This window comes from Sceloporus occidentalis, unplaced genomic scaffold (genome assembly GCF_023333645.1).
Source record: "Sceloporus occidentalis isolate IW3139 unplaced genomic scaffold, rSceOcc1.0.p SCAF_4, whole genome shotgun sequence".
In the NCBI taxonomy this organism is placed as follows: Eukaryota; Metazoa; Chordata; class Lepidosauria; order Squamata; family Phrynosomatidae; genus Sceloporus; species Sceloporus occidentalis.
The window spans coordinates 46,281,311-46,309,163 of NW_028316984.1; the positions used below are offsets into that span (position 1 = coordinate 46,281,311).

The 27,853-nt window shown below is 39.4% G+C and overlaps 1 protein-coding gene across 6 annotated transcripts in view; it reads right to left on the bottom strand.

The window, feature by feature from the left end:
- TANC1 (tetratricopeptide repeat, ankyrin repeat and coiled-coil containing 1) overlaps positions 1-27,853 on the bottom strand; it is a 178,805-nt gene that overhangs the window by 37,713 nt on the left and 113,239 nt on the right. For 5 of the 6 annotated variants that reach the window (XM_089519957.1, XM_089519958.1, XM_089519955.1 and 2 more), the window contains 6 exons: positions 18,505-18,635; positions 16,539-16,728; positions 10,690-10,950; positions 5,990-6,115; positions 3,137-3,418; positions 134-285 (listed from right to left, as the gene is read on the bottom strand). In XM_089519957.1, coding sequence (XP_089376083.1) covers positions 134-285; positions 3,137-3,418; positions 5,990-6,115; positions 10,690-10,950; positions 16,539-16,728; positions 18,505-18,635 — 1,142 coding nt within the window. The remainder of the gene's footprint in view (positions 1-133; positions 286-3,136; positions 3,419-5,989; positions 6,116-10,689; positions 10,951-16,538; positions 16,729-18,504; positions 18,636-27,853) is intronic. The other variant, XM_089519956.1, reaches the window with a different exon arrangement.

A 27,853-nucleotide genomic window follows, 5' to 3' on the forward strand; every position in this document is an offset into this window, starting at 1 on the left:
AAGAGGGATGCTTTGACAGGTAGAATATCCACAGTCCTGAATAAGTACTGGCCAGCAACTTTGCGTTTTGTTGCTATTGTTATTATTTGGGCATAATGCTGAAACAGCTGTTCAATATAAGGGTGTTTGTTACCTTTGAAGCAAGACGTCTAACTGATTCTCCCATTTGGTTCTGATGTTCCTGAGCAGGGGGACATTTCAAAGTTTTGACTGTACTGATACCAGCTGAGGTAACAACAGAAGGGGGTAACTGGCTGAGCGGAATCTCTTGACAGGGGTCACTGGCTGTGGAGGGAAAGACAGGCAGAAACCAGAGTTATAAGTAGTGACACTCATTTTGTGGTATAAATTATATATCTGTAATGCTGGAGATGTTTAGACTTCTAACGGAAAGGTAAACATTGTTTGAAATCCCCCGCGTGTCCTCATGTGTTACCAGTTATGACTTCATTCATGTAGCTGCAACGTGTTCATCCCTCTACTTTGAAGATCTGCAACACTAATTCAGTGATGCCATAGCAGCATATATCCAAATCAGAAACAGAAGGAAAAAAACAATTTAAATTCCTTTGCAATAATAGATGCATGCCTCAAATGTACCCCACATCTATATTTCACACAATAACAAAATCCTAGTATACAGTATATGATATGATATATACATTTGTTCTGATCTCCAACGTATTTTCTTGTGGATAAAGTCTTCCTCCCTGTCTCCCTATCTATCTCAGTCATATATATACACAGACACACACTATTTTATCCCCAACACTCCCTATTTTTAACTATCTTAATTTGTGTTTGACTGATACAATTTATATTCTAGTATCAAAATTTTAAACATCAGCATATTTTGCCACACATAGTGTCACTCCAGAAAGACGACAATTAAAAGTGCACATACACACTGGTTCTGAGATTCAATGGGATTCAGCACATAAAGAGCAGTTGGTATAAGCCGCAAGTGAACAAGCCATAGAGTGCAAGCCCAGAAGAATATAGGCCTGATTTAGAGAAGAATAAATGAAAGATGGCTTTTCTGATCCTGTAGCAACTCCCTCCCCACTAAGCCTTTCCTATAGCTTAGGGTACCCCAAGGCCAGAGCAGGGCTGAAGAATATGAAGGATTTCTAAAATTCAGATGATAGCATTTTCTGAGAATGGAGCCAAAATCTCGGTGCTCCTCTTCCCTCCTGCTATAGCCAACCTGTTCAGCAGGGTCCTCAAACACTTTTAGCAAATGAACAAATGCCAGGGTGAGAACAGATAAGCAATTTTGTGGGATTTTCTCTGGATTTCAACTGTGTGTGAAAGTAAGTATGCAAAACAAACGAGGTATATGTTCAAGGCATACTTTGTGGCCACTACCAGAAAACAACCAGGACAATTTAGAGGTTCTATCAAGTCATCTGCCTGATCAAAGTAGCAAAGTAACTAAATGAATGAACACAGTCTTGAATTTGTACAATGTGCTGTATGAAAACAAGTAGAAGATTAACACTTCTCTTCACTAGTTGATTTTCCTATTACCCACTTTTTATTTTTAAATGGACCTGATTTTGTTCCTTATTTTTATTTCACAGAGCTCAATTCTAATTATTTATTATATCAATCTTTCTTTATCCACTCTTGGCCATAGTTTCAGCTGAAAACTTAAATATTTCTTCCTATCCGCAGTCCAGTATTTCTTTGGAAGCAACATGAAGCACCTACTGGCATGAGTCTTCAAATGTATTCTGCACAGTTTAGATGCCACCTCTATATGATCAACGTAGGTAGAAGGAGAAAGGGGGCAGATACACACCAAACAGGTATTCTTCAAGTCTTCAAATTTTGCTTTTTGAGGACAAGTTTAACTTACTGGTTGGCAGTATTTTAAAATTTACCCAAGATCTTTTTCACTACACATAGGCTGGGTCCACACTGCAGGGATAATACGGCTTGAAACTGCTTTAACTGGTTTGGCTCAATGCTAGGGAATTCTGGGAATGGTAGTTTGTTGTGGAGCCTCCCTGCAGTGCGGATGCAGCCTTACTGTCCAAAATGGTGAAAAGATACACCTTAAAAAACAAATAAAAGAAAGCATCTGCACTCCCTGTATGGAAAAGTGAAGAAACCTTCTCAGCATATCTTTAATACAGTTTATCACAGGAGACTTATTTTGTGTATTTTTGGTTGGCCAATAACATTATCACATTTGTAACCATCTGGTATTCACAATCTCGTGTATTCCCTAATTTATAGGATATATAGGGATCATGAAAGTCCCCCAGTCACCACTTACCGAGAAGCAACCACTGCAATAAATGTGGATCCATCCCGTTCTCACTTGGGAAGAAGATTTATTAATTTTACAGTATTTATACCCTGCCCTTCAGCCCTAAAGGCTCTCAGAGTGACTGATATTTCTATCTCCACTCATGTGAATGATCTCTAGTGTGAGGGAGGAATTGAAACAGGGGCCCTGCTTCTACCTGCTGCAATAAGCCGCTCCCACAGAAGGGGACAGAAACATCAGTCAGAAGCTTCCCAATTGTCAGGGGAACAAACCACTGTTGATCATAGCAGCTGCTTCCCAGTAACTGGGGATTGGAGGGGGGCAATTAGGACATAGCCACAATATGTATGGTTGTTATACATTCATAGCTTCCTTATCATAATTCTGGCTTATAATTACATGCGTGGTTGAGAATGCACATATAGACAGCTACATTTCTTTCTTTAAAAAAAAAAAACTTTGAAAATTCAAAGCAGCACATTTAAAATCACTGACTTATATAGTGAGCCAGAAAGTTATTTGAAAGCTGTCTAAACTTCAGAACTGAGGGGACCTTCAAAAAGACCTTATTTCAAAATGAGGCCTCACATTCTCTCCTACATGCCGTCATATAACCCCACAAAACAGTTCCCTTGTCTTGGTTTTATGAAATAAATTCCACACAGCAATCAATGAATCTGGTGTGGGCCCAGAAGATGATAACAGGCTGTGTGAAAAAAGTGGCTAATGAAGAAAGCACCCAGAGCAAACAGGGGTAGGTATTTCATCTATAAAATGTAAATGCAGTACGTTTTCACATCAATGAATAAAAAAAGAAATTCCTTTTCTTTAAAAAAAAGCTACAATGTTATAACATACTTTTGGGAGAAGAATTAGAGCTGGTGGAAGCAATTTGCCTCATGCGACTTCCATGGCAGCTAAGTGCCACAAGCTTGGAAATAATAGCTGTCTTCCCAAATCCCACATTTCCAACAACAATGGCCCCCCTGGTTTCTGCCTGCTCTGTATTCTTCAACTTTTCCTCTATGGCTTCAAACAGCCAGTCTCTTCCGACAAACACAGAGTCCGTTGTTATGCTTGGCACTTCGAACAATAGTGGCTTTAGCAAAATGTCTTGAGGCTTATAGGGGACAAAACGTGCTGAGAAAAGGGAAAGAATGTGTTACAGAACAATATTTTAAGCACTGAAAAATCAATTCAAGGCAAAAATACTCAAACATGATCAACACAACTGATATGCACTAATCAGCATGGTTTACAATCAAAACTATATTAAATCAGAAAATGTACATTTAACTTTAAGTCACTTCTTACATTTTAAGAGCCTCCTATTCAAGATCTATACAAATCAGGGTTGTAATGGTTTGTTTTTTAAAAATTTGAATGCATATTTTTATACATACACACATCCCTGAAGATATGAAATAATAATGTCCAAGTCCTGTAAGATGTTAAGATCCCTCTCAAAAAGATACCTGATAATTTGTTCCCGACAACAAAATAAGGCACATAGTAGTCTACCATCTGCTGTGCCCAATATAAATAAAATATACCTGTTCTTAATACAGAATCTGGATCAATTTTCTTCCCAGTGCCAAAAATATAGATATATATTTTGAAGAAAGACTGTAGCACACTACACACAAAAGATCCTAGATTCAGTCCCTAGTGTCTGCTGGTAGAGATGGAAAGACAGTTTGGGACAGCTGTTCCTAGCCACTGAAGACAAAACTAATGTAGACAGACTAGGGGCCATTCACACTGTGTAATTAAAGTGCTATTATTCCACTAACTACCATGGTTTCATCCAAAGAATCCTGGGGTTTGCAGTTTAGGGAGGAACATTTAGAATCTCAGCCAGAGAACACCAGTGCCTCACCAAAATATAAATCCCAGGATTCCACAGGGTGGAGTTATGGCAGTTAAAGTGGAATAACAGCACTAGAACAGTGTAGCGTGAACAGGCCCCAGAAGTCAGTAAAAGGCACCTCTCTATGTTTCCGGCATTTATGTGGGTGCTCACATTCAGCTCTATGGCTCAAGACATTCTACACATCTGTTGCCACAAATCCCTGATGTCAAGTCCAATAACTTTCTTATTTATTGCTAATGTGACTTGCTGCTACTGGATTTCTATGGCTGTTCATCAGTACTTGAGAAGCATGCAAGCAAACTCTACCCATGCCATGTCTAAGTACCAATCAGTCATTAAAAACATTAAAACACTTTAGCAGTAGGGGAAAAAATCACTGAACTATTTTTATTACGAAAGGCAATTTACAATGAAAGATGAGATTTAGTTCCAAACACACTGTAGAAATAATCAAGTTTGAGGGCGCTAATTGCCCTGGCTCAGTGCTAAAGAATCCTGGGAATTGTAGTTTGTTGTGGCACCAGAGCTCTCTGACACAGAAGGCTAAGTGACTCACAAAACTACAATTCCCAGAATTCCCTAGCACTTAGCTAGGACAGTCTCAGACTGGATTATTTCTGCAGTGTGTTTTGAATTTTTGGACCTTAGTTTGTTAAATTGTTAAAACACTTATTTAGGATTGGTATAACCTTTGACCACTTTTTAAATTTCTGAAACTTTTTTTTCCTGAAAGGCTGTCATAATTATGTATACAGTAGGCCCTCCGTTTTTGCAGGCTATCCATTCCAGACACACACACCCTGAGAAAACGGAGGCTTGCGCATATTCAAGTCCCACAGGCTTGAATGGGGTGTGTGCACATGCACATCCCCATGTGCACGGGGGGGCGCTCCCCATTAAAAATAGTGGAGGTCGCTCCTCCATGGATTTTCAAGGTTGCAGTTAGGAGGGGCAACTGTATTATGTTTTTGTCAGGTGCTTTGCTAATGAAATTGCTGTGTAACAAGTTCTATACAAATAGCCTTTGATCTTATTTAAATGCTCATTTATATCGATTTAGCCTTTGACCCGTCCTTTTTCACCTATATATTGTGTGTGTTTTTTCTTTAATCATCACAGAAACATTTTAACCAGGTGTGAAGTATTATTTCTGTGAGAATTTAGGGATAAATCTATGCAGGGAGAACTGGGAGAGAATGTGTCCTGATCAGTTCAGGATAGCAGATATAAAGCAAAACAAACTACAAAATGTAGCACCTCTCTTTAATCCAGATGTAAGTGTAAAAATCCACTGAATGTGATACACTGTACTACAACTAGGGATGGGAAAATTTGTCATTCTTGGGCAATCAGTTAAGTAAAACAACCTCATATTCTTTCCATTTTGAATATAAAGAATATAAATTCTTATAAAAATGAACTGCAAGAAAATTCTTACAGTCCCTAACTACAATTGGTAAACCTTTTGAGACTCCACTGAGAAAAGACATCCATTTAGATCCTGATAGCAACCCACACCTTTACGTTCAAAAGCTTTTCCTCTGAGGAGCTCAATAACTAAAAGTAGCTGTTTTTGCGTTCCATGTACAGTACATATTTGCCTCTTTTCTAACAGAACACATTCAATGTACATCCAAATGTGTGATAAGGCTCATATGGTGTATCTAGTTCCAGCGTTGTATGTGAAACAGGAGGAAATGGTCTTTAGATCTTTTCTTCAAGCAAATGCTACTCCTGCAAACCCATATGTATAATGCACAAAGAACATAAATAAGAAAAATTACATCTCACCTTGGCCAGTGCATTTTTTAAAAACCTGTATTTAATGTATATATTACCTTTCATTTCTTGTTGAACTCTCCCTCCAGCAGTATTGTGCCAAGGTAAGCGAATTGAGGTTCGCAATGGCGTATTTCTCTGCCCATCCAAATAGCTCAGGTCTTCAAGCTTGGTGGTACTTGTTGCTGTAAAAACAACATTAACTGGTCACGGTGATGGCTACAAAGTTCAGACATTATGTCAATCACAGCTATATGAACACAGAACAAGGCACAAATGGAATACCCCCTCCCCCAATTTCCTGTTACAACTTGGGAAGTGGTTCCACCAGTGTAACTGGAGAAAAGCAGACCTTTTTTTTCAGCCCCAATATCTTCCCAATGGCTCTGGTTCTTCTGCCTATGTTTATACTCAGGAAAATGCATGTGAAGAGCAGAAATATGTTAATTAGGGGTTACAGTGCGGCAGCAGAAGTGCACATCAGCCTGTGTGTGCTAGCATACACTAACAGCCCCATTTGAAAAATGAAAGTCACTTTACCAAACAAGAGGAACAAACAGTGGCAAAGGGACACCAGATGTGCCTACACAGTAATAAAGGGAAGAGGAGGAGAGAAGCAGCTTATTTTTAGACTATTAAAATGGGACAAGGATTAGAAAGTTGTGAGCAGGAAGCTAAAACATAGTATGGTGTGACAACAGATAAGGACACTTATGGAGAGACAATATCACAACAATGCTGCTAAGGAGCATCACTCTGCCTCCCAGCTTGGTTGAAACCAAACAAACGTTATGCTGTTGTTGTGAAGATAAAATATTCTGATGTCTTCCTTGGAAGAGCATAATGAAACCAAACAAACAAGAACACACACACACACACACACACACACACACACACACACACAAACCCAGGCTTTTAAATTCTACCTTCATAGCATACTCCATCTCTTGGGCACCCAAGTAACTTTGAAAATCAAGGCCTTCAGCTTTCAGAAGCATGAAGTTTTAGTTAACAGCTAAATTACTACCTACTTTTTATATGTCAATGGCTACTTCCCATGGACCTTAAATTCTAATGATTGATTGTGCTTCAAGTGAATTTTTGGCCCATTGTTAAATCTTCAAAATACAAAGTATTCAAGACATACAGCACTGCTCCACAGAAATCATCTCATTAACATAAACATTCTATACTGGGAAATAATTCCATGCATGGAAACCACCTTAAAGTGTATATAATTTTCTACTTCTAAAGAATTAGAGAGAGTTTTGAAATACCCTGCTTCTGCCATAGACTGTCTGGCTCAAGGTCTCATTCTTTGATTTAAATGTGGTCCTTTGTTGTTTAGAGTTTTTAATATAAAAAAAGTCACCAGGAAGGATTTAAAACTGCTAATTTACTGCTAGATAGCACATAAAAGAGGGGGTTTATACTGAATTTTATAGCCAGTTTGGCAATCAAATTATTTATTAAAGCTTCAATATTTCCATGTCAAAACACAGCAAGGTAGCTAAGATGAAGCTTCTGCCCCAGTGATTTCATTCAGAGGTATTGGCAAAATCTTTACTGCTAGATAAATCATGCAGTTTTACAGCATCCAGCACATCAACAATCACCCATTAATAGTAAGATTCTCAGCTTCCCTTTTTGCAAATATATATATATATGTATGTATGTATGTATGTATGTATGTATGTATGTCTAACCATAAAAGCTTTTAGGAAATTGTGAAACCTACTGAAAATAAATGGGTCATTCTCAGAATTAAGTAAGAAGAGAAAATATTTGAAGCAAGTGAGGAAAGTGGTCATGATCCCAAGCTCATATGCAGGAGAATACTGTACTCACAATCACAGGTTTGCTTATTTTTTTCCAAGACATACCATATTTTAAGCTGAAAAGTAGCTTGCCTTTTCAGCACTGTGAACCCATACAGTAGAAAATGGAAAGAAACTTATGGCTAATTATTAGAGTCTATAAGAAACATCCAAATGTTAAATTAATTATAATGGGTGAAGTTCTACACATTTATAAAGTACCTTCATAATATATGAGCATCAATAGCAGAGGGAGACAGACCAATCGTTATAGTGACTCCTATGCTTCTGCAACAGTTTTATAAAGCTGAAGTAGTATCCAAGTTATATATCATTTAGCTTGGAGTTTCTTCAGGGGATTGAGTACAGTGAAATGGAGAACCCCCATTTGAAAACACACACACACACACACACACACACACACACACACACTTATAGATTTCTGATCTGGCAGGAATCCTTTCTGGCCACAACATACTCTCCAGCAGCTTTCCAATGAAATCAGCACCAACATATATCATACATGTTGGTGTCTGTTAAAATTTGAAAGGGAAGTTCATAATTTTTCATAAGAAAAATATAAATCAGTGCATCTATTTTTAAAAGTCTTTAAATATAAAAGCAACAGGATCAAAAGTTTATATTTTAAAGAGCCACTCCACAGCTGTATAAAGACAGATACCAAAACCCTTAGACAACTGTAAGACCACCCTGGCACAGTCTGGTTCTTTATGGAATGGCTAATTCCAGCATTAAGCCATTAGTAAATATTTATATGAACCAAGTGCTCTTTTTATCTGGAGAAGACCTTTTCTCCAATTTTTCTTATTAGGGCTTTCTACCATTTGAGAAAAATCTGTACCCTGAAGATATTTATTATGTTCTAAACAGCTTTAAAACTTACTAAATATTGCCAAAACACAAATTAGTGATAAGTAAGAAGTTAAAAACAAAGAATAGAATATGAGAAATGTCTGGACTAGCTAGAGATTTGGAAAAGAAAATGGAGCATGCTTTAAATTATGCCAGGAACTGAACACAGAATGACATTAGCAAACTTTCTTACAGTGCTGCAGTAAGCAAAAGCTTAGGGACAGAAGTATATGAGATCAAAGGGGTTATCATATTATTTGTCATTTTAGGTTCGTGCTCAGAGACCGAGTATTCAGGATAAGATTGTGAACATTCAGAATGGTACTCAGATCTCATTAAAGCTTTCTGGGCTGGTTCCCACCCATCCCTATTTGTATGCAGGAAGTAGTGCATGAACCTAAAGTACAAGCATAGCTAGCTGCACATGAATATACCAATTCCCTCAATGGCAGGAGCTCCAAGGATGAATGCCAAGATCACAGGAATGTATTTCACCTATTTCAATCATCCCTCAGTTTACACCAACTGGTTTTGATCAAACCAAAAGATTTTGATCAAGCATACATAGTTAAGTCCACCTTTCTGCTATTCTTAAATGGAACAGTTCATTAATTCCCTCATTAGTTTTAATGAGAACAGTTTACAACCAAAAGCTCTCTGCAAAATATCTGTCTGCCAGGATCTCAGGCTCCATTTTTTTGGTCACACTTTTTTTAAAATTAATTGTTTCTTAAATTTCAATAAGTAACATGAAATTGATTGTATAGAACCATAAAACGTATTACCCTTGCCATCCCTTCCATCTGGCATAGCCAATGAAGAGTCAGTAACACAGTTAATCTTATTGTAATTATCAGGAAAGCTAATTTAAATGTAAATGTCTACTTTGTAACTATGTTGTACTATGTAGCAATGTGTATCAGAATTAGAAACTCAATTGTTGTTCTGGAAGACCCTCCTAGGATGTTAGGTTAGTGTCACAGAAAATCAATCACCAGGTTTTTCAAAATTATTTTCTGTTATCTCTCCTCTAGCTAATCCAGTGGGGAAGGTCAGCTTCTCAACAAGTGCTACATTTCACACCTTGTCAAGACAACATCAAAATATGTCATGAATATTTTCCCATGCTCTTGCAATAATCATTCTGGCTGCAGTCAATAAGATCATAGCAAAAGATTTACGTGACAAGTTCTCATTTTCTTTACCATTATCAAAAAGAATCATTCACCATGGCTTCCCAAAAGTTTTTAACCTTTGTACACTCTAGCCATAAGCCTACATCCCTGTACCAAAGATAACAAAGATTTGGGGTTTCCTTATTAATCTTATGAAGTTTATTTGGGTACATATGCCATCTATGCACTATTTTCAATGTAAATTCTTTTGAAGCAGATGAGATCAATTTATGAAGTCCAAATGTTATTCCAGTGTTATTCCACAATTAATACCTCTAATTAATTTGGAATCAATTGGTCTCTTGTAGGTGGCTTCTACTGGATTCTTGAATATTTGTAATACTCCCTTTTTATTGTTGCTTTCTTGGTCTACACATTTCACTTCATTGGTTGGTAAAGATCACAGTACACACACCTTCCAGAAGTGCTATTGCTTTATGGCAATGGTTCTTAATCTTTGAACCTGGAGTTGTCTTGAACTTCAACTCCCAAAAGCTCCAGTCAGCACAGCCAGTAAACAGGGATTCTGGGTGCTGAAGTCCAAAATATCTGGAGGGCCGAAGTTTAAAAATCACTACTTTATGGTTTGTTTTACTAACTTAATATAAAGGCTGAGTGATTTCTTTTACACCTTACTCTAACCGATGAACACATATAGCTACTTCTTTTTAATGCAGTCCGCACAAGAAACACTAGTCCATCTCCTAACATAATATCCCACCACTATGCAGGCCTTTGTATTTTTTAAAAAAAATCTTTATTATTATATCTGTTAGAGCTAGTGCACTCCCTATCACCAGACCTTTAAATGGAAAATCAGGTATAATGGCAACTGGTTCTTGCAAACAACAACAGGAATTCACTCCGCATGAGGTTTCTTCCCTTCTTCCTTACCTGCAACAGAATTAGGTCGCGGCATTACTAATGAACCAGAGGTTTGAGTGTAAGTAACAGGACCATCTCCAGAAGATGCTTCTGCTTTAGGTAAACTTTCTGAAGACCCAACAGTCTCCTCTTCTGCAACTGGTGAACAATTATCTGCTCTTCGTTCATGAATAATTCCTTGATGTGCAGCAGTTCTGAGACTCCCGTCCTTACTCCATTCCAAACTGGATCCACTACGGTCATCGTTCTCAGAGGAACTTGTTACTGTTGCTAAAAAGCAGAAAATGGAAAAGAAAACCAATTAATTCTAGATGAAAGAATGGTGATAACACATAAAGATCTGTAACGTTCTCAAACAATCAGACTTTGTATGATAAAATGTGTCTGGAATCCAACTAGTTCTTTTCTCATTTTTTTAAAGACAGTGAAGCAAATACTTTGTGCCCATTCCCAAAGTACATTAAAATCATAGTTTTCTTCACTAATGTTTCCATTCATCTTGGGGACATTTTAAAATCAGTTTCTCAGTGTGAACCAAGAAATTACTTATCCATATTTACCAAGTACCCTCCTCCTCTGTCCAGCTACTTCATCATCCATTCCGCTTCCCACCTGCTCCCTCACCTCCACTAGCCACACCATTCCACCATTCTTCCTTCCGCCCAGTTGCCATGTTTTCTTCTCAAAGCCTGTCAACCTTCCATGCCATTGAACTACTTTTGCCATCTGGAAGGGGGCAATCCCACCATTAGGATCTTTTCTCCCTAAAAATATGTCATACTACAGTCAGCCCTCCACATTTGCTGGGGTTAGGGGCGAAAGTGGAAAAATTACAAATAACTCTAGCCCCCCCCCCCCAACCATATTTAACACACACAGAAGGTATGATCTACAATTTCAGCCCATTGTGGATGCCTTTGAGATGGTGAAGTTTCTTTGCAAGGCAGAAGTGGATGGCTGACAGAGCCTGTTGCCACTCCACTACTATTCAATGAAATTTTTAATTGGGACTTACAAGTCATGTCGCAAATTAACAGTCTCTCAGTCTCACAAAGCTTGCATTCCCAACTAAAAATGGCATAGGGAAGCAGCAGAGGTGGCAGGAAATAATTTGTGAATAATCAAATCCGGAACATTCAAATCCGCAAATGTGGAGGGCTGCTCTACTATAAACCTTGGGTTAACCCAAGTTTGCTGATACATCTCTCTTGTGTGTGGGTAGTAAGATTTTGACTATATTTGCCATAGGAAGGAAAGATTGAAATGAGAAGGAATTATATTAGAAAGAAGTATGTACTGGAAAGAATGTGTATTACATATACCAGAAAGAACTGTATGATGTGACCAAGTCAATAGATTATTTGAAGACATACTAGACTAGATAGTATCCTTGGTCTGGTTTCAGTGGGAATATACCGGACAGAGTCGGTGCATGTCCTTAGCTGCAACTATGCATGCCTCAAGATTTAAGTATACATGACCCAAAAAAAAAAACACATGACCTCCCCATTTCAAAATGTTTAACTCAAATACTGTTGAACACTGCAAGGATTTGACGAAAACGTGACAAAGTGCTTCTGTATGAAAAAATTATTGAGTTTAAATTTTTGACTGAAGAAAGAACATGGCCTTTTGATATATTACAAGCCAAATGTCTTTTCTGATTTACAAATCAAAGGGAAGGGAAGGGAGAAGGCTAGGCAAGATTTCCACTCAAGTTTTTTAATACTGAAAAGGAGGCATATCGCCAGATTTCCCCTCTCATTTTGGCCACCTGCCCAGGCTTTTCTTGTACTTAGCTTACTGAAAAAGATGAAAATCTGCCCTCACCTCTATTATATCAGTGGAGGCAGACAATTTCAACTAAGGCAATAAAACACTAAAAAGTAGGAGAGAAGCCTTAGCCAGCAGAAAGTGTAGGAGAGGGAGGGGAAGAGCAGTTCTTCACTCAAAGGACCTACTGGCCCAGAATAACATAGCAGGAATGGAAATACAATGGAATCTTACTTAAGTAGTATGGAAGAACAAGCCATTTTCATGGTTGGGTAAAGCCTGCCAAAAAAAAGGTTACAAAAATATACTTGCTAAACTCTGTACTGAATGTGCTCTTAATACTATTAATAAATTAGCATGTACAGCTACATGCTTGGCATTCAGACAAAAAAGTAGGGGTTGTTTGGGAAATGGCATGAACCTCGCTCCCTACCACCTCCTACCCTCTGAAAAGAATACAAAATTATTAGATCAATAGGAAACTCATGGGACTGCAAATACATAGTGCTATGCAAGTTAATTTTCTTTTTCTCTCCCCTCCCCTTTGTCTTCTTCTTCTAATACAGTAAAGTTTGCAATGCCATACTCTGCAACCTAGCTTTGAAAATCATTACCGTTTTCAGGATGCACAGGGAAGTGTGTGGGAGGGAGTATTTTATTTTAATCAGCCAAGTTGCATAACTGATTATCCTATACATCTTGAGAACAGAAAGCACAAATATCTGTGCACATGCATGAATGTACAGATACACACTTAATTCAAAAATCATATATCATAGCTATCTATCTAGTTATTTTCCTTTCTATGCACTTCATTTTAATTACCTACTTACTCCCATTTTGCCTTTTATACCAAATTTTTAAATTAAGCTATTTAAAACATTTTTCAGTGCCAAGATTCTCCTCCTCCCCCACACTGACCATCATAAAAAGGTAACTATTATTTTCTAGCCTTTCTTGGCACTGCCACAGTGTTCCACCAACATCTCCACTGTTTGCTTTCACTAGCATACATCTTTCACTATCACTGCTCTTATCATCCTAACAATAGACACTCCGGCTTGGCTGTGAGTCTTTGCCTCACTAGTTTGATACACAAGTAAGACAGGGAAAACTCTATGCCCACCACTGCCTTCCATACCACAACAGAACTTTATAAAAGCTAGGAAATACATAGTCTTAAAGAGCAACAACTTTTTATGTTTAAAACAAATTTTCATTCACATGTTCTCCAAATTTCACACTGCATACACAACTGTGCTCTGTTTGTTACATAAGCCAACTAAATTTCAGGTACAACATTTCCGATCTAAAGGGTTACACTTGTTGGATAAAAGCCCCACAAATATAGAAAGGCACACCATCCTCATTTCTGCGCATGTCATCTAATTCTATTAATTAAATTTATTCTGATATTACAAGACAGCTGTATCTCAAACTCCTACATTATTTTAATTGTGCTTAATGAAATTAGTTAATTTACTTCATTTAATTTACATTTACTGAAATTTCATTTAATTGCATTCGCATTCCTTAGCTGCACTCCTCTTTAACTCTCAGCACCGCTCAGAAGATCATAAAGCTTCTGTCAGTGGCTACAGAGTGTCTCCTAGAAAACACAGTCCTCCAGTGCTGAGATGACAGGCCCTTGAAGACTGATCTTAGTGCATACTCCAGAAAACATACAATGGGAAGCTGCATGAGAAGCATGAGTGGGGACTGGGCGGGGAGAATAACAGTGAGCCCTGTCAGCATTTCCAAAATCTACAACAAATATTGGTGCTTGGAACAAAGAGCCATAGAAGCCTCTGACAGCAGATGTCAGAGCTAGACCATTTTCTGCAAGCTCATCTGGCAGCCATTCACAGAGGGCTGTGAGTACAGCTCCAACTGTATTCTCTTACAAGTGGGAGATACTTTAAAATGGAGCTATGCAACTGAGCTTCTGGGCATCTAAAAGAGAATACTGGAGCAAGTTAATGAGCATAGGAATAGGTGCTACCATTGGTATCTGCATAATAGAGTTCCAGGCAATGCAGTTTTTGTGGCCATAGCGGTGTGGAGGGTTTTTTAGTGGTGCCTAAACTGCTGCAATATTTCACAATGGTGGCTGGGGGTCTTGTTGGAGGGGGGCTTCCTCCAACCCAAAAGTCATACAGTAAAAAAAAGATTCAACTTAGGCACCACTATCATAGGCAGTACTGACAAGCTCCCTTCTACTGAATACCAACATGCAAGCTTTCTCTTGCTCTCTCTCTCTCACACATACACAGACAAAATCTGCTCTATCTCCAGTCTCCTCATATTGTTCCATCACTTAATGTCAGTAATATCAGAATAACTAAAACATCTTCTCATGCTTTAATAAAGTCCATAACATGGACAAAATCCTACATTGTTTACTAGCATTATTATGATGAAACTGTAAACCAAACCTAGGTGTCTAATAAGGCCAGAGCATATCTTGTTTACTGCTGAGCACCTGTGGCCTCTAAGGCATCCAGCATGATGATTCTACTGAGGACCTAGCCATAATTACAATTAGTTGCTCAGATCAAGCACATTGAAGATTTTTGTATGTGGCTGTTAGATGTAAGTTTCCCCAAAACAAGTATGATTTATTCTGAAGCATATGCTGAAGGCTGGGAACAAGATACACAGGCTGCATCTTCACTGCATAATTAATGGAGTTTGAAACCACTTTAACTGCCATGGTTCAATGTTACGGGATTTGTAGTTTTGTGAGATATTTAGCCTTCTCTCTGAGAGCTCTGCTGCCACAACAAACTACAAATCCTAGAATCCCAAAGGATGGAGTCATGACAGTAACAGCAATGTCAAACTGCGTTAATTCTGCAGTGTGACAGCAGCCTTATACTCCTGATGTAGTCATTCATGAGTACAACTAAGACAGAAACCTGCTCAACATCATCATAACATTTAAACCAGGGGCTTTCAGCTGCACTGCTCATGCTCTTAACCACCATGTATACCCAGAGCACCACAACTTGAGTGTCCCTTATCTGGAATTATGAAATCCAAAACTGTCTACATGGGTGGTTGAGATAGTGACCCTTTTGCTTTCTAATGGTTCAAGTGCATACAAATTTTGTTTCATGCACAAAATTATTAAACAATATGTGCATAAGGTGTATCGGAAACAGAAATGAATTTCACATTTAGACTTGGGTCCCATCTCCAAGATATCTCATTTTGGATATGCAAATACAGTTGTCCCTTGGTATCCATAGGGGATCTGTTCTGCACCCCACACACACACCCTGCAGATACCAAAATCCACTGGTGCTCAAGCCTGCGTTGTCCCCAATGGCAGTGTGTACATAAGTCACATCACCATTAGGGACAACCTGCACTGTCCTGTGGCAGTGCATGTACGTGGCCATGCTGCCATTGGGGACAAGGAAACTTAATGGTGATGTAGCCACCTGCATGTGTCACCACAGGACAACAGGGGTTGTCCCTAATGGCGGTGCAGCAGCATGCACGCACTATCATTGGGGACAACGCAGGCTTGCTGTCAGCAGATGCTTGAATCAGTGGAAGGCAAGTCTGCTGATACCGAGGGCCGACTGTATTCCAAAATCTGAAAAAATCCAAAACAGTTCTGGTCCCAAGCATTTCAGATAAGGAAGACTCAACCTGTAATTCTCTTCTGCAAAAAACAAAACAAAACAAAACAAAAACCCTCATCCAATACATGGTGTCTGAATGTCATAGCAGGGCCACTCCAGTGAGGACCTTTGAGATTCCAACCCCACTGTAGTCCATCAAGAGCTTGCATCAAAAGAAAGTTTAGGCATGACTAAATGCCTACAAGAAAAAAGAGAAAAGAACCACTGAGGATGACATAATTATTTCAAGTGAAAGAGCATTTTAAAAAAATTTGGAGCATGGAGATTTTGGAACTGGAGCCAAGTACTAACATGAACTAAGACAAGGGAGCTTTAGCTCTAGCTCGGTATATCCTTGCAGTCTCATAGCGGCCCACCTGCTGATCACAGAAAAGCAAGCTGTAAAAGAGAATACCAAGAAGTCACGGCATTACTAGGAATTAGAGTGCTTACCTATAATTCCACTGTCCTTGCTTTCCAATGTGGAGCTCGGGCTGCTAATGGTCCCACAGGGACTACTTTTGTTGGCTGCTGTTTTGCCAGCACAGCTATTCAGAGTTGAACAGGGACTGTCGGTGCTAGGCGACGTTGTGCTGCTCGTTAGTGTAGAGCAGGGACTGACTCCTTGACTAGCAACTGTGCACTGCAAAATGAGTAAAACAAAGAATTAATGCACAGAACACAGCACAACATCCATGATGAGGAAAATGAATACTCACTAGACAACAAAGTGAACCTAAACAGCTTTCTAGTAATACTGGAAAAATTCAGAAGCATGATAAAATGATGTATTTCATGGTGATTCAAAAGACAAAAGCATGAAGAAAAACTAGTTTTAAAACTTGCTATCATGAATTATTACAAGTCTTCTAGAATGAGAAAGACTGGCAGGTCCCTGAGTTTGTCTTGACTTACAGTAAAATCATCAGCCGAGATCCTACATGGACAAAGCAGAGTACAATGCTCCACTTCCACAGTTCCAATGTCCCCTCCTCCCCTAAGCAGTAGTCAAGCCACAGGAATGGCCTCTGCTGCTGGTTATCATTAGGGAGGGAAGGGGAGACATTTCAAATGATGAAGAAACAGCTGGTCTCAGCTTGGAGGAGGGAATAAGTGAGGATATAATCACAGATGTCATACATCCTCCTCTTCCTTCTCCTAGGAACCCAGAATGGCTGCATGTCCATTATCCAAATTCTGTCTCTTCCTTTCCTACTAGTAAGCAGCAGCAGAATCAGCAACTTTTTCTGGGGCTGGGAAGCTGCCAGCAGCAGGGGGAGGAGCTAGATCACAAATAGCTATAGAACTGCTCCCTGCATCCCATCCAAAAGAAGATGTATATAGCATGGAAATCATTCCTCCATATCTGTGGATTTTTTTTTTATCCATGGCTTGAAAATATTTTTAAAATATATAAATTCCAAGAAGCAAACCTTGATTTTGCCATTTTATATTAGGGACACCATTTTACTCTGCCAATGTATTTAATGGAACTTGAGCATCCACAGATTTTGGTATCCACAGGGGCTCTTGGAAACAAACCCCAGCAGACACCAAGGATCCTCTGTATGTCACTAACAGGGTGCAATCCACTGTCTCCTTGTAGCAACCCACCAGAGATTAAACAGATGTTTCATTGCTTAGCTTGGCCTGGGAAATGGAGTCAAGCTAGAAGTGCCTGCTGGATAAAAGCCCTTCAGTTAAAAATACTCATCCACAAATATGCGTGGAATAAGAAAGTGATGCTATATTACACACACACAAGTAAAATAACAAGTGTCTTTCATCATCACAGAAATCTGATTTCCAAATGTGAAAGCAAAAAACACTGCTTTAGAACACCAAAAGCTCTCCAGCACACATCCCCAAAGCTAGACAGCATATACTTCATTCATTGTGAGAATCTGTGATGTCTTAGGCTGTACCTATACTGCAGAACTAATCCAGCTTGACATTAGCCTTTTCTTTCAGAAAGGTCTAGTGCCACAACGAACTACAGTTCCCAGAATTCCACAGCATTCACCCACAGCAGTTAGAGTAGTATTAAACTGGATTATTTCTGCAATCTGGATGCTGCCTTAGGAACAATGGGGCAGAGTGCAGATAAAACCCTAAATATTCACAGTAATATCCTTCCTGTTTTATTATTTGAAGTATTAATTGAAAAATATTCATTATGTTCTCATAATTCAACTTTGCTTAGTTTAAATAACTTTCTTGCAGGGAAAAGAACAGAAAAATTAAATCACAACTTGTTTTTTCCCCCACAGTCCTTTCAATAAATGCATCTTATTACCTACATGCTGTTGTAAGTAATCATTATTGTATATTCTTAAGCTTGCTTTCCATTAAATATTTTGAAAGCAGGAATTTCAGATGTATCCAGACTACTATTTTTAACTGGGTTCCATTAGCATACCATGGTTTCATGTTTTTCTTCTGCAGCGATACGGGCAGAGGCTGGAATTCCTTCTCCTAGTAAAAATCCTAGTCTTGTCATCAGTTCCTGAGCTGCTGGTGAACAGCCTGATTCTTTATCTGGTTTTGCTTCTAGGCAAAAGAAAAAAGAAAACGAAAAAAGAGGGAGGAAACATAAATACCACAGAGAAGTGTTACACTGGCATATTTTGCAAGAATAAAAAAAGAAAGAAATGTACATTCATCCAAATCTGAATCCTGCCTTTAGCAATAATACAGTTTCCAGTAAGAGAAGCAAAAAAGAACTGTGAAATGGTATCAATGGGTGTTAAATTGTCACATGTGGGCACATTCTATGCAAAAGTTTAAAATCCAGGCCACAGCATGCCAAAGTGAAATGCTTTTAGTTCCCATTGATTACAATAGGAAAGATCTCGGCATGTGTTTAACCTGTGAAATCAAAAGATCAAACAAGGCATAGCCTAGGTCCGATTCCCCATTGAGGCAGATTTGCAATGTAGGCTGAATCTGTACTGCAGAAATAAGGGAGTTTGACACCACTTTAGTTGCCATGGCTCAATGCTATAGAGCCCTGGAATCTGTAGTTTGCTGTGGCACCAAAGCTCTCTCGCAGAGATGGCCAAATATCTTACAAAACTACACATCATAGGATTCTATAGCAAATAGTCATAGCAGTTTTAAAAAGTGGCATCAAACTGCATTATCTCTTCAGTGAAGATTCAGCCCCAGATCTGCAATAATCGATTAAAAGAAAAAGAAAAAGAAGAAAAAAGCAAGATTGCATGCCTACTTTGAAGGGGAAGGGGCAACAGGCAGGCATCTTTATCTGGAGATCACAATCATAATCTCTCTCTCTCTCTCTCTCTCTCCATTTCTCATACATCATACTCAAGCATGGGAATATACATACATTACCTGAAGCTGGAGTTACATCAAGGATGAAAAATGAAATACGTTCACACAATACTTGTATGCAGTGTCCAAGGGCATTTAGAAATTGCGTAAGAGTAAAACTGGAAAAGGTAGGAATTTAATACAGCTTGAGTCTCCCTTATCTGAAATGCTTGCAAGTAGGCATACTAAGATTTTGGAGGTTTGGGGATTTGGAATACTTGTATTTTCATATATGTACATAATGAAATATCTTGGAGATGGGGAAAAGTCTGAACACAAAATTCATTCATGTGTCATATACACCTTATAGCCGGAAGATAGTTTTATACACAATATTTTGTAACAAAGGTCCAAAGCACACTGCAGAAATATTCCAGTTTGAGACCACTTTAACTGCCCTGCCACAAGGGAATCCTGGGAATTGTAGTTTATTGTGGCATCAGAGCTCTCTTACAGAGATGGCTAAATGTCTCACAAAACTACAGTTCCCAGAGTTCCCTAGCATTGAGCCAGGGAAGTTAAAGCAGTCTCAAACTGGATTATTTCTACAATGTGCTTTGGACCAAAGTTGGTGAACACTGAAAACAAAGATGTCACTACCTTAGTTACCAATGACAAAAGTTTTGGCTTTTGGAATGATTCTGATTTTGGAATTCCAGATAAAAGAGGCTCATCCTGTAGCCCCTTTGAGATTGATTTATTTTAGTATGCGCTTTTATGGACATCTACCTCAGATGCACTGACAGAGGGATACTAAAACCACAAGTATTTAAACAAAGTTACACAGTTGTAGGAATGGAATAGAAAATTGCAAATTGTGACCTGGGTCATAAATCTTCATAGCTGTTAATACAGGTTTTTCAAGAAGCTGTTGTTGTACACCTAAACTGGCCCCGCCCCCCTGCAAAATGTGGTTGTAATGCACCTCCACGTCTCACAATGGACATTTTGCAGGAAAAAAAAATTTGGGGGGAAAATTTGCATAAATTGTTTTTGACTCCAGGGGGAGAGTTTTCCAAACAGGATGAAAATGCCCTCCACACTCCCTAGAATGGGTGCATTCTGGAGGGAAAAAAAAGTTGCAGCTACGTTTTACCACCTGGGGGCTGCATGCACCCCACAGGCTGCACTTTGCCCACCCCTGCTCTATGGCTCATATATGATGCCAGATACTTTCAAGACATTAATGAAATAGCCTTTTAGTAAAACATTAGGAAAAGCTGAGAGAGATAGACTTGGGGCCAAAACAGCCACACCTTTGAGCGCTGGATCAGGGCTGTGGCAACCGCATGCCATAGCCCCGATCTGGGAGGGGGGTTGCCCCAAAAAGGAGCAGCAAAATGCCGTTCCCTTTTGGGCTGGAAAAAAGATGTCCTTTCCGCTGGGGCAGTGGTTTTTCCATGTTTCTGCGGCGTGGCACGTGTAAATACCACGCCACAGAAACACCATGACGCCACCCATTATGTGGTCAGCAGGGCAGCATGACGCTGACTTCGGGGCAGTGTCAGGGCGTGCATACACCACGCCCCTACACCACCCTGAAGCCATGTTTTTTGATGGTCTACTTTGCCCCTTGGTCTACTTCTTCAGACTACAAAAAGCTTACACTACAACTTTTTTCACACAATTAGTCTCAAAGGTGCTACAAGATCCCTTTGCATTAGGAAACTGCAAGGCTGATTCTGTCAAATATGTTAATGGGCAAATGAGGTATTAGTTTTAGTATAAACATACTTACCTGGCAACCAACCCCAACACTGATAACTTTTCATGTTTTATACTGCATCATATTTTTATTGCTACTTCCATTGCAAAGAATTACAGATTTTTTAAAACTTATTTTTCTAATGCTAGCTACCGTGAGAATATTTTCATACAGGATCATCTGTAAATGTGCCTTTCCTCCTTAATTTCAACGTGTTGGAATATAGCAGTATTGCAGCATAAAACTGAGATGACCTTTAATAAGACAAACTAAATCTTAAATGAATCTCAACAACTAGCTCAGAAGGAATTACTGAAACACAATTCCACTTGCCTGAAATGGACAAGACATCTGCTTAATCTTGAGCTAAACTAACCAAAAAGCCCTAGTCCTCAATAGAAAGGATTTAACAGTTTTTCCAGCATCCTTCAAATGATGAAACACCGCCTCATTTCTCTTCCAATCATGCCTTCCAAACATTCAAAACAAGAATCTAATCCTTCCAGAAAGTAATCTGCTGTCCTTAATGCCCTTATACAAAAACTAGTGTTACTAATGGCTGCACAAGTGCTAGCAGAATAGTGTAAGCAACACCTCACCAAACTGATAAATTGTGGTTTTTATAACAACTTGCACAAGCAACTGGCTGGATTTGACCTTTCTGCAGAACCTTTTTGCTTACAGAATAATACCTTGTATGGGTAGGGATGCCATAACCCGGCGGCCCCCGTGACAAACCCACTTTTGGGGGGCCCCTCCCGATACCGGTCCGGTTTGGCCCCTAGCCCCCGGTTCGGCCTTCCCCTGCCACCTTCCCCGCCGTCCTGCGCGGCTGTGCGCCACTCTCCCCACTCTCCCCGCCTGGCGCACTGGTGTAGCCTAGAGAGCAGGTCTTCAGGACATCTGCCACTCAGAGCTTTTGCCCACCCACATTGGTATATATGTCCTGCAAGAGGCCTTACTTTCCAGGTTACAGTGAGAAAAGAAAAAAAAGGCCATCAATCGTTCATGTTTCACTGGGAGTCTAAATGCCTCATCTTTTAAATGTATACCGCGTCAGTATTGTTGTACTTCTTTATCACAGGATCATTTTTGAGGCCCTAAACAGCTTTACTTGTAATATGCAAATTTCTCCCAAAGCTGACCAATGGGAAAGAAGCAATCAGCCCTCCACTTGGGTTGGTTTTCAATGGCTTGGTGAAGGAAGAGATTTTGCCTTGGTGGTAAATAATAGAGGGCTTTGGGGTAGCAAAAGGCTGCAGAAATAGTTTGACCCCCCCTTAAACATACATGGCTCAGTGCTATGGGATTCTGGGAATTGTAGTTTCTTGTGGCACCAGAGCTCCTTTGACAAAAGGAGGCTGAATGGTCCAGAGGAGGCGTTGCCTGGCTGGGGGCAGAGCCTCTTGCCAGCAGTCTGCGGTGGAAGAGAGGAGGCTGCGATGATGAGGAAAAGCAGGGGCTCCTCCGGATGGTCCTGGCCACTTCCCTTGGCCCCCTCCCTCCTTCTCCTCCTCCTCTCAGAGCTCATTCACACTCCCTGGCTTTTCTCTCCCCCCCCCCCCCCCGCACTTTGAGACCCCTTTAACTGCCAAAGCTCAATGCTCTGGAATTCTGGTGTCTGTGAGGCATTTGGCCTTCTCTGTCAGAGAGCTCTGGTGCCACAATAAACTACAATTCCCAGGATTCCATAGCACTGAGCCCTGGCAGTCCAAGTAGTGTGTTTTGGACACAGAGATCCTCCAAATGAATCCAGTCCCTATCCTTTATATCTCTCTCACACACTGCAGGAATAATAACCCACTTTGAGACTGCTTTAACTCAATGCTAGGGAATCCTGGGAATGCTAGTGTTTGGGAAACATTAAGACTTCTGTCAGTGATGGCTCTGAGGCCACAATAGACTACAATTCCCAGGATTCCCCAGCACTGAGCAGTCTCAAACTGGACCATTTCCTCAGTGTGGATGCACCTGGGGAGGAATTCTGGGCACTGCAGTTCAACTATGTTTGGAGGGTTATGTGACTCCCTGTCAGAGATAGCTCTGGGGCCACAGTGTACTACAATTCCCAGCATTCCCCAGCACTAACCCAGGACAGTTAACTCACTCTCGAACTGGATTATTCCCTCAGTGTGGATGCAGCTTTGGTGAGGAACTCTGGGCATTTCAGTCCAGCATTGTTTTATTTCTGCAGTGTGTTTTGGACCAGAGACAAGGTGACCAGGCATCCTCCTCCTTTTCCAGGACATGTTCTCCATTTGGATCATGGCTAAGAAGCATGGATTTATAATTACATGGGTGTTTTTAGCTTTTATTTTTGACCATGTCCTACATTTTTTTGCTTGGGTGCCCTACATTTTGGGGTGAGGGCATTGGTCACCTTGGTCAGAGAGCTTTCCAGGGGTTTAGCTGCCATTCTGCTGTGGTGCTGGAACAGACCACCATTCCCAGAATTCCATAGCATTCAGCCGAGGCAGTTAAAGTGGTCTCAAACCAGATTATTTCTCCAGTGTATATGCAGCCCAAGCCTTTTGCCTCTCTTATGCCTGAGATTTCAAAGCCCAGCCCTGGCAGCACAACAAACTACAAATCCCAGGATTCCATAGGATGGAGTGATGAGAGTGAAAGTAGTGTGGCAGCAGCCTAAGTGTGCTTAATGCAGTTCTTAACATGGTGCACCTCTTGCCTACAGAGTCTCACAAGACTTTTTTGTTTAACAACTTGTACCCATTAACTCCATTTCATGTCTTCTTTATTTAGTGGGGAGGAATACAGACAAAACAAGTCAAAATGAAGAAAAACCAAAGTCCCTTGACCAAGTACACACTTCTGAGAAGTATACTTGGTGAGACACCTGAAACCGAGGACAAATCCACTTTTTGTTTAAACATGTTCTATATGCATAGCCATGTTAACCCATGTTCAGTGTTAAACCCAAAGGGTTTGGTTGTGGAATAAGCCTCTGAAATATGCAAGAGGCAATGTTAAAATAAAGCCATGTTCAATGCCCAAATGTGCTGTTTGGAATGGGGAGAGGGGGGTGGCCAGAAAGGGAAGTACATTTCTGCCATCTGTCTACGAATAATGTCAAAATGTCCTCCATTTTGATCATGCCTAAGAAACATGCATTTATATTAACATTTCTAAAAAAGCATCAATTTTTCGTGTGTCCTCCATTTTTAAAAATGTGCCCTAGATTTGAAAATGTTGTCCTGCATTTGTCCTACATTTGTCCCAGTTTGGAGGTCCTGACTTATGGCAACCCTATGTATGGGGGGAAATATATCTGCATTCTAATAAAATTTCATGTTATTTGTTTGGTACAAATAGTAGTAGCTGACACCATATTACCCATTTTCAATATCATTGTCTTCAAGCACTTGCTAAACAGCAGTATATACACATGTTTTACTCATGAAACTTCCAATTTAATTTCTAGATGCACTTATAATAAGAGGTCTGCTATTTCTGTGGATTTATTGTTGGTTGATATATGACAGATATGACATTTCCAAGAAGAAAAATTCAGGTTCACTTTAAAAGGTGATTGCAAATAACTTGTTGTCTGCCTTCAAGTTGTTTCCGACTTATGGCAGCCACCAATCAAACCTATCATGGAGTTTTCTTGGCAATTTTCTTCAGAGGATGCTTGCCAGTGCCACCCTCTGAGGCTGAGAGAGTGTGACTTGCCCAAGGTCACCCCAGTGGGTTTACATGGTCAAGCCAGGATTTCAACCCTGGCCTCCAGAGTCTTAGTCTAACACTCAAACCACTATGCCAATAATTATCTGCTATTAAACAGTGATGGTTAAATGAGTTGGCGGACTATTGTTATGCCATTATTACCCTGTTTATTCAGACAGAAAAAATGATGTGCTCAGGTATTTTTCTTTTAATTTAAATATGGATACTGAAAGGTTTGTCAGAACTTTCATAACTAATCTATTACCCTGTTCTTCCCCAGGTTAAATATATGAAAAATTGGCATCCCTCTTCTGACAATCTGCTTAGAATGATCAGAAACCAAAGTGAATCACTGGGAGACTATAAACACTTTCCACCATTAAAATAAATGCTGAAGAAGTCCAAGTATTTTTATGTTGTCATAGCAAAGACATCACTAAAAAGGGAGGATGCCTTTGTAGCGATACAAGCTGTTGCCAATTCAGCCACATAGGTTTATCCAGTTCAAAAAGATCATTCATATATTGGTGCAGGAGACATTTCAGAGTTTCCACTATGGGTCACGGTAGCCCTGCTAGTAGAGAAAAGAGGAAAAATTCAGCACTGTGCCACCCTTCCTGCTCAGAGAGAGGGTTAAGCAGATTTGGAACGGGGACTATTACAATCAAAAAAGTAGAATAAGAGTAATTGCTAAACAGCACCATCTCTTGTGTCACATCTATTTTGCCTCTAAGGTACATAGCATATAACAATAATGTGTTTACCAGAGGAACAAGCCCTGTACCTCCAATTTACAAGGCATTTGAGGACATAAGCCTAAGAGGATCCATACCACCAATGCTATACAAAAACACAGACACATATACTATACATATACCCACACACAATTTTTTTTATAAATCTCCCAAAATAGAGTGTGATCTGATTTATTATGTATTTAGCATTTATGACAAGAAACATTTTTAATCCAACAATCTGTAAGCATTTGATCTGAAATATTTGATAAGGAAATAAAGACATACTGTAGTTTAAATACTATCTTCAAATAAATCCAAATCTTAATGTGGAAATTATTTTTACTAGACCACATGTCTTTTCTTTTCTTTTTTTTTACAAAAACATGTACTTTCTTTATATCACTGTTTTAAGGGGAAAGGGCACTGAAAATGGTGACACACTCTTTTTAGCACATGCAATGAATTACATATAATATGCTGTGGTTTTCCACTCCCTTCCATTTTGTTGCCATTGACACTTCAACAGCTGTCGAATTACTTGCCTAATAATGTATAATCAATTCACTGCCACTAATAAAATTTTATGAAATATGTTTTTTAAGAAATAGAAAATTTCCAACTGAAAAATTATGTAGTCACAACTTTTCCAGAATTTTCCACCCTAAATTCCTGACTTAGGTCCAAAAACACACTGCAGAAATAATCCAGTTTGAGACTGCTTTAATTGCCTTGGCTCAGTGCAAGGCTAAATGTCTCACAAAACTATGGTTTTCAGGAGTCCCTACTATTCAGCCAGGAGTTAAAGCAGTTTCAAACCAGATTGTTTCTCCAGTGTGATTTTGATCTTAGTCAATCTTTAGTTAGAACTTTAGTCAGTCTAAGTTCATATTTTCATTTTCCCCATAACAGTACCTCTTTTTTAAAGTTAAGAGGAGAAGGAAATAAATGATATATCCCTAAATGGGTTTAGGGTAGGAGAAGGTTAATATTCATATGTATTTGTAAATATTGAGATGGGTGTTTTTAGAAACAGTTTCCCACCTGATAAACTTGGCAGTTTGATCCCCAAAGAAATTTACACCCATTTTTATTATTTCATTCATGGTTATGTGTCTTCCTCAAATCAGGTTTCAAATGAAATAGCATTTGACATTGATTTTTACATAAATGTTATGTGTAGGGCGGGGTGCCATTAAGATACTAATTGTCTTAATGTGCAGAGATGCTACTGTATAGAGAGAGGCTGCTGCTGAAATCACAAGTAAAGTAAAAACTCTTCTCTTACTCTGTGGGGTTGGATTAACATCATTTTAGCCTCCTGAATACCATAGGCCAAGAGCAGACAGATTTCATGCATGCTACATTACATCATATTGTGCTAGACATATATACACTTAAAGCTGAGTAACACAGTACGTCTGGACACAATTTTGAGCCTTCAGATTTGGTAACAAATGAACTGAGATCACAGCCATTTTCAAATAAAAATCCATACCTGGTTGCATTCCAGCAGATTAAATCGGTTGGGAAAAGTTATCTTCTTGTTGTTACTGCTCAAATAATGATAGCATGATAGAGAAGCCCGAGAAATGAAATGGGACCCGAGGAGGGTTGACTTCAGCACCAGGGCCCTGGATTCTCTATCCCAATAGATATTTTTTATACATTACATCTATGCTTCCTTTCTGTGTAAAACAGTAGTGGGTGACCCTCCAGGCCATGGGACCAAGTCAGCCCTTTAAATCTTTCCATCCTAGCCTCCAGCTACTTCTCCTCACCAAGTCACCTATATTAATTTACACCATCCTATTCTGGGTCCCACCTACAAAACTGATTGTAGGAATTTTGCAGAGGTTGAGTAATGAGTATACTTGAAAAAAGAGAGAGAGAGAGAGAATTTTAATTAAGGGATGCATTTTAGTTAAGGGATGAGGGATGGAATTTTAGTTTGTATATGTTATGTACTGTTTAGGTATTTTATTTGTTTGTGTAAATCATTTATGCATTTTATGTGTTTTTATGTTATTTTGTAAACCGCTTTGATCATTTTGGAAAGGCAGTATATAAATAAATTTATTATTATTATTATTATTATTATGAGAGATTGAGAGAGAGAGAGAGAGAGAGAGAGAGAGAGAGAGTTACTACACACTGAACTAAGAGGGAATACAGACTGACACTTTGTGCTGGTCTGTGGGAGGAACAGCAGCGTAGCGTCCACATACTGGACACCGTGACTCTGCCCCCTTCGCACCATGATGCCATGTGCCCTTCTACACGGTGCATGGCATCATGGTGTGACTCTCACA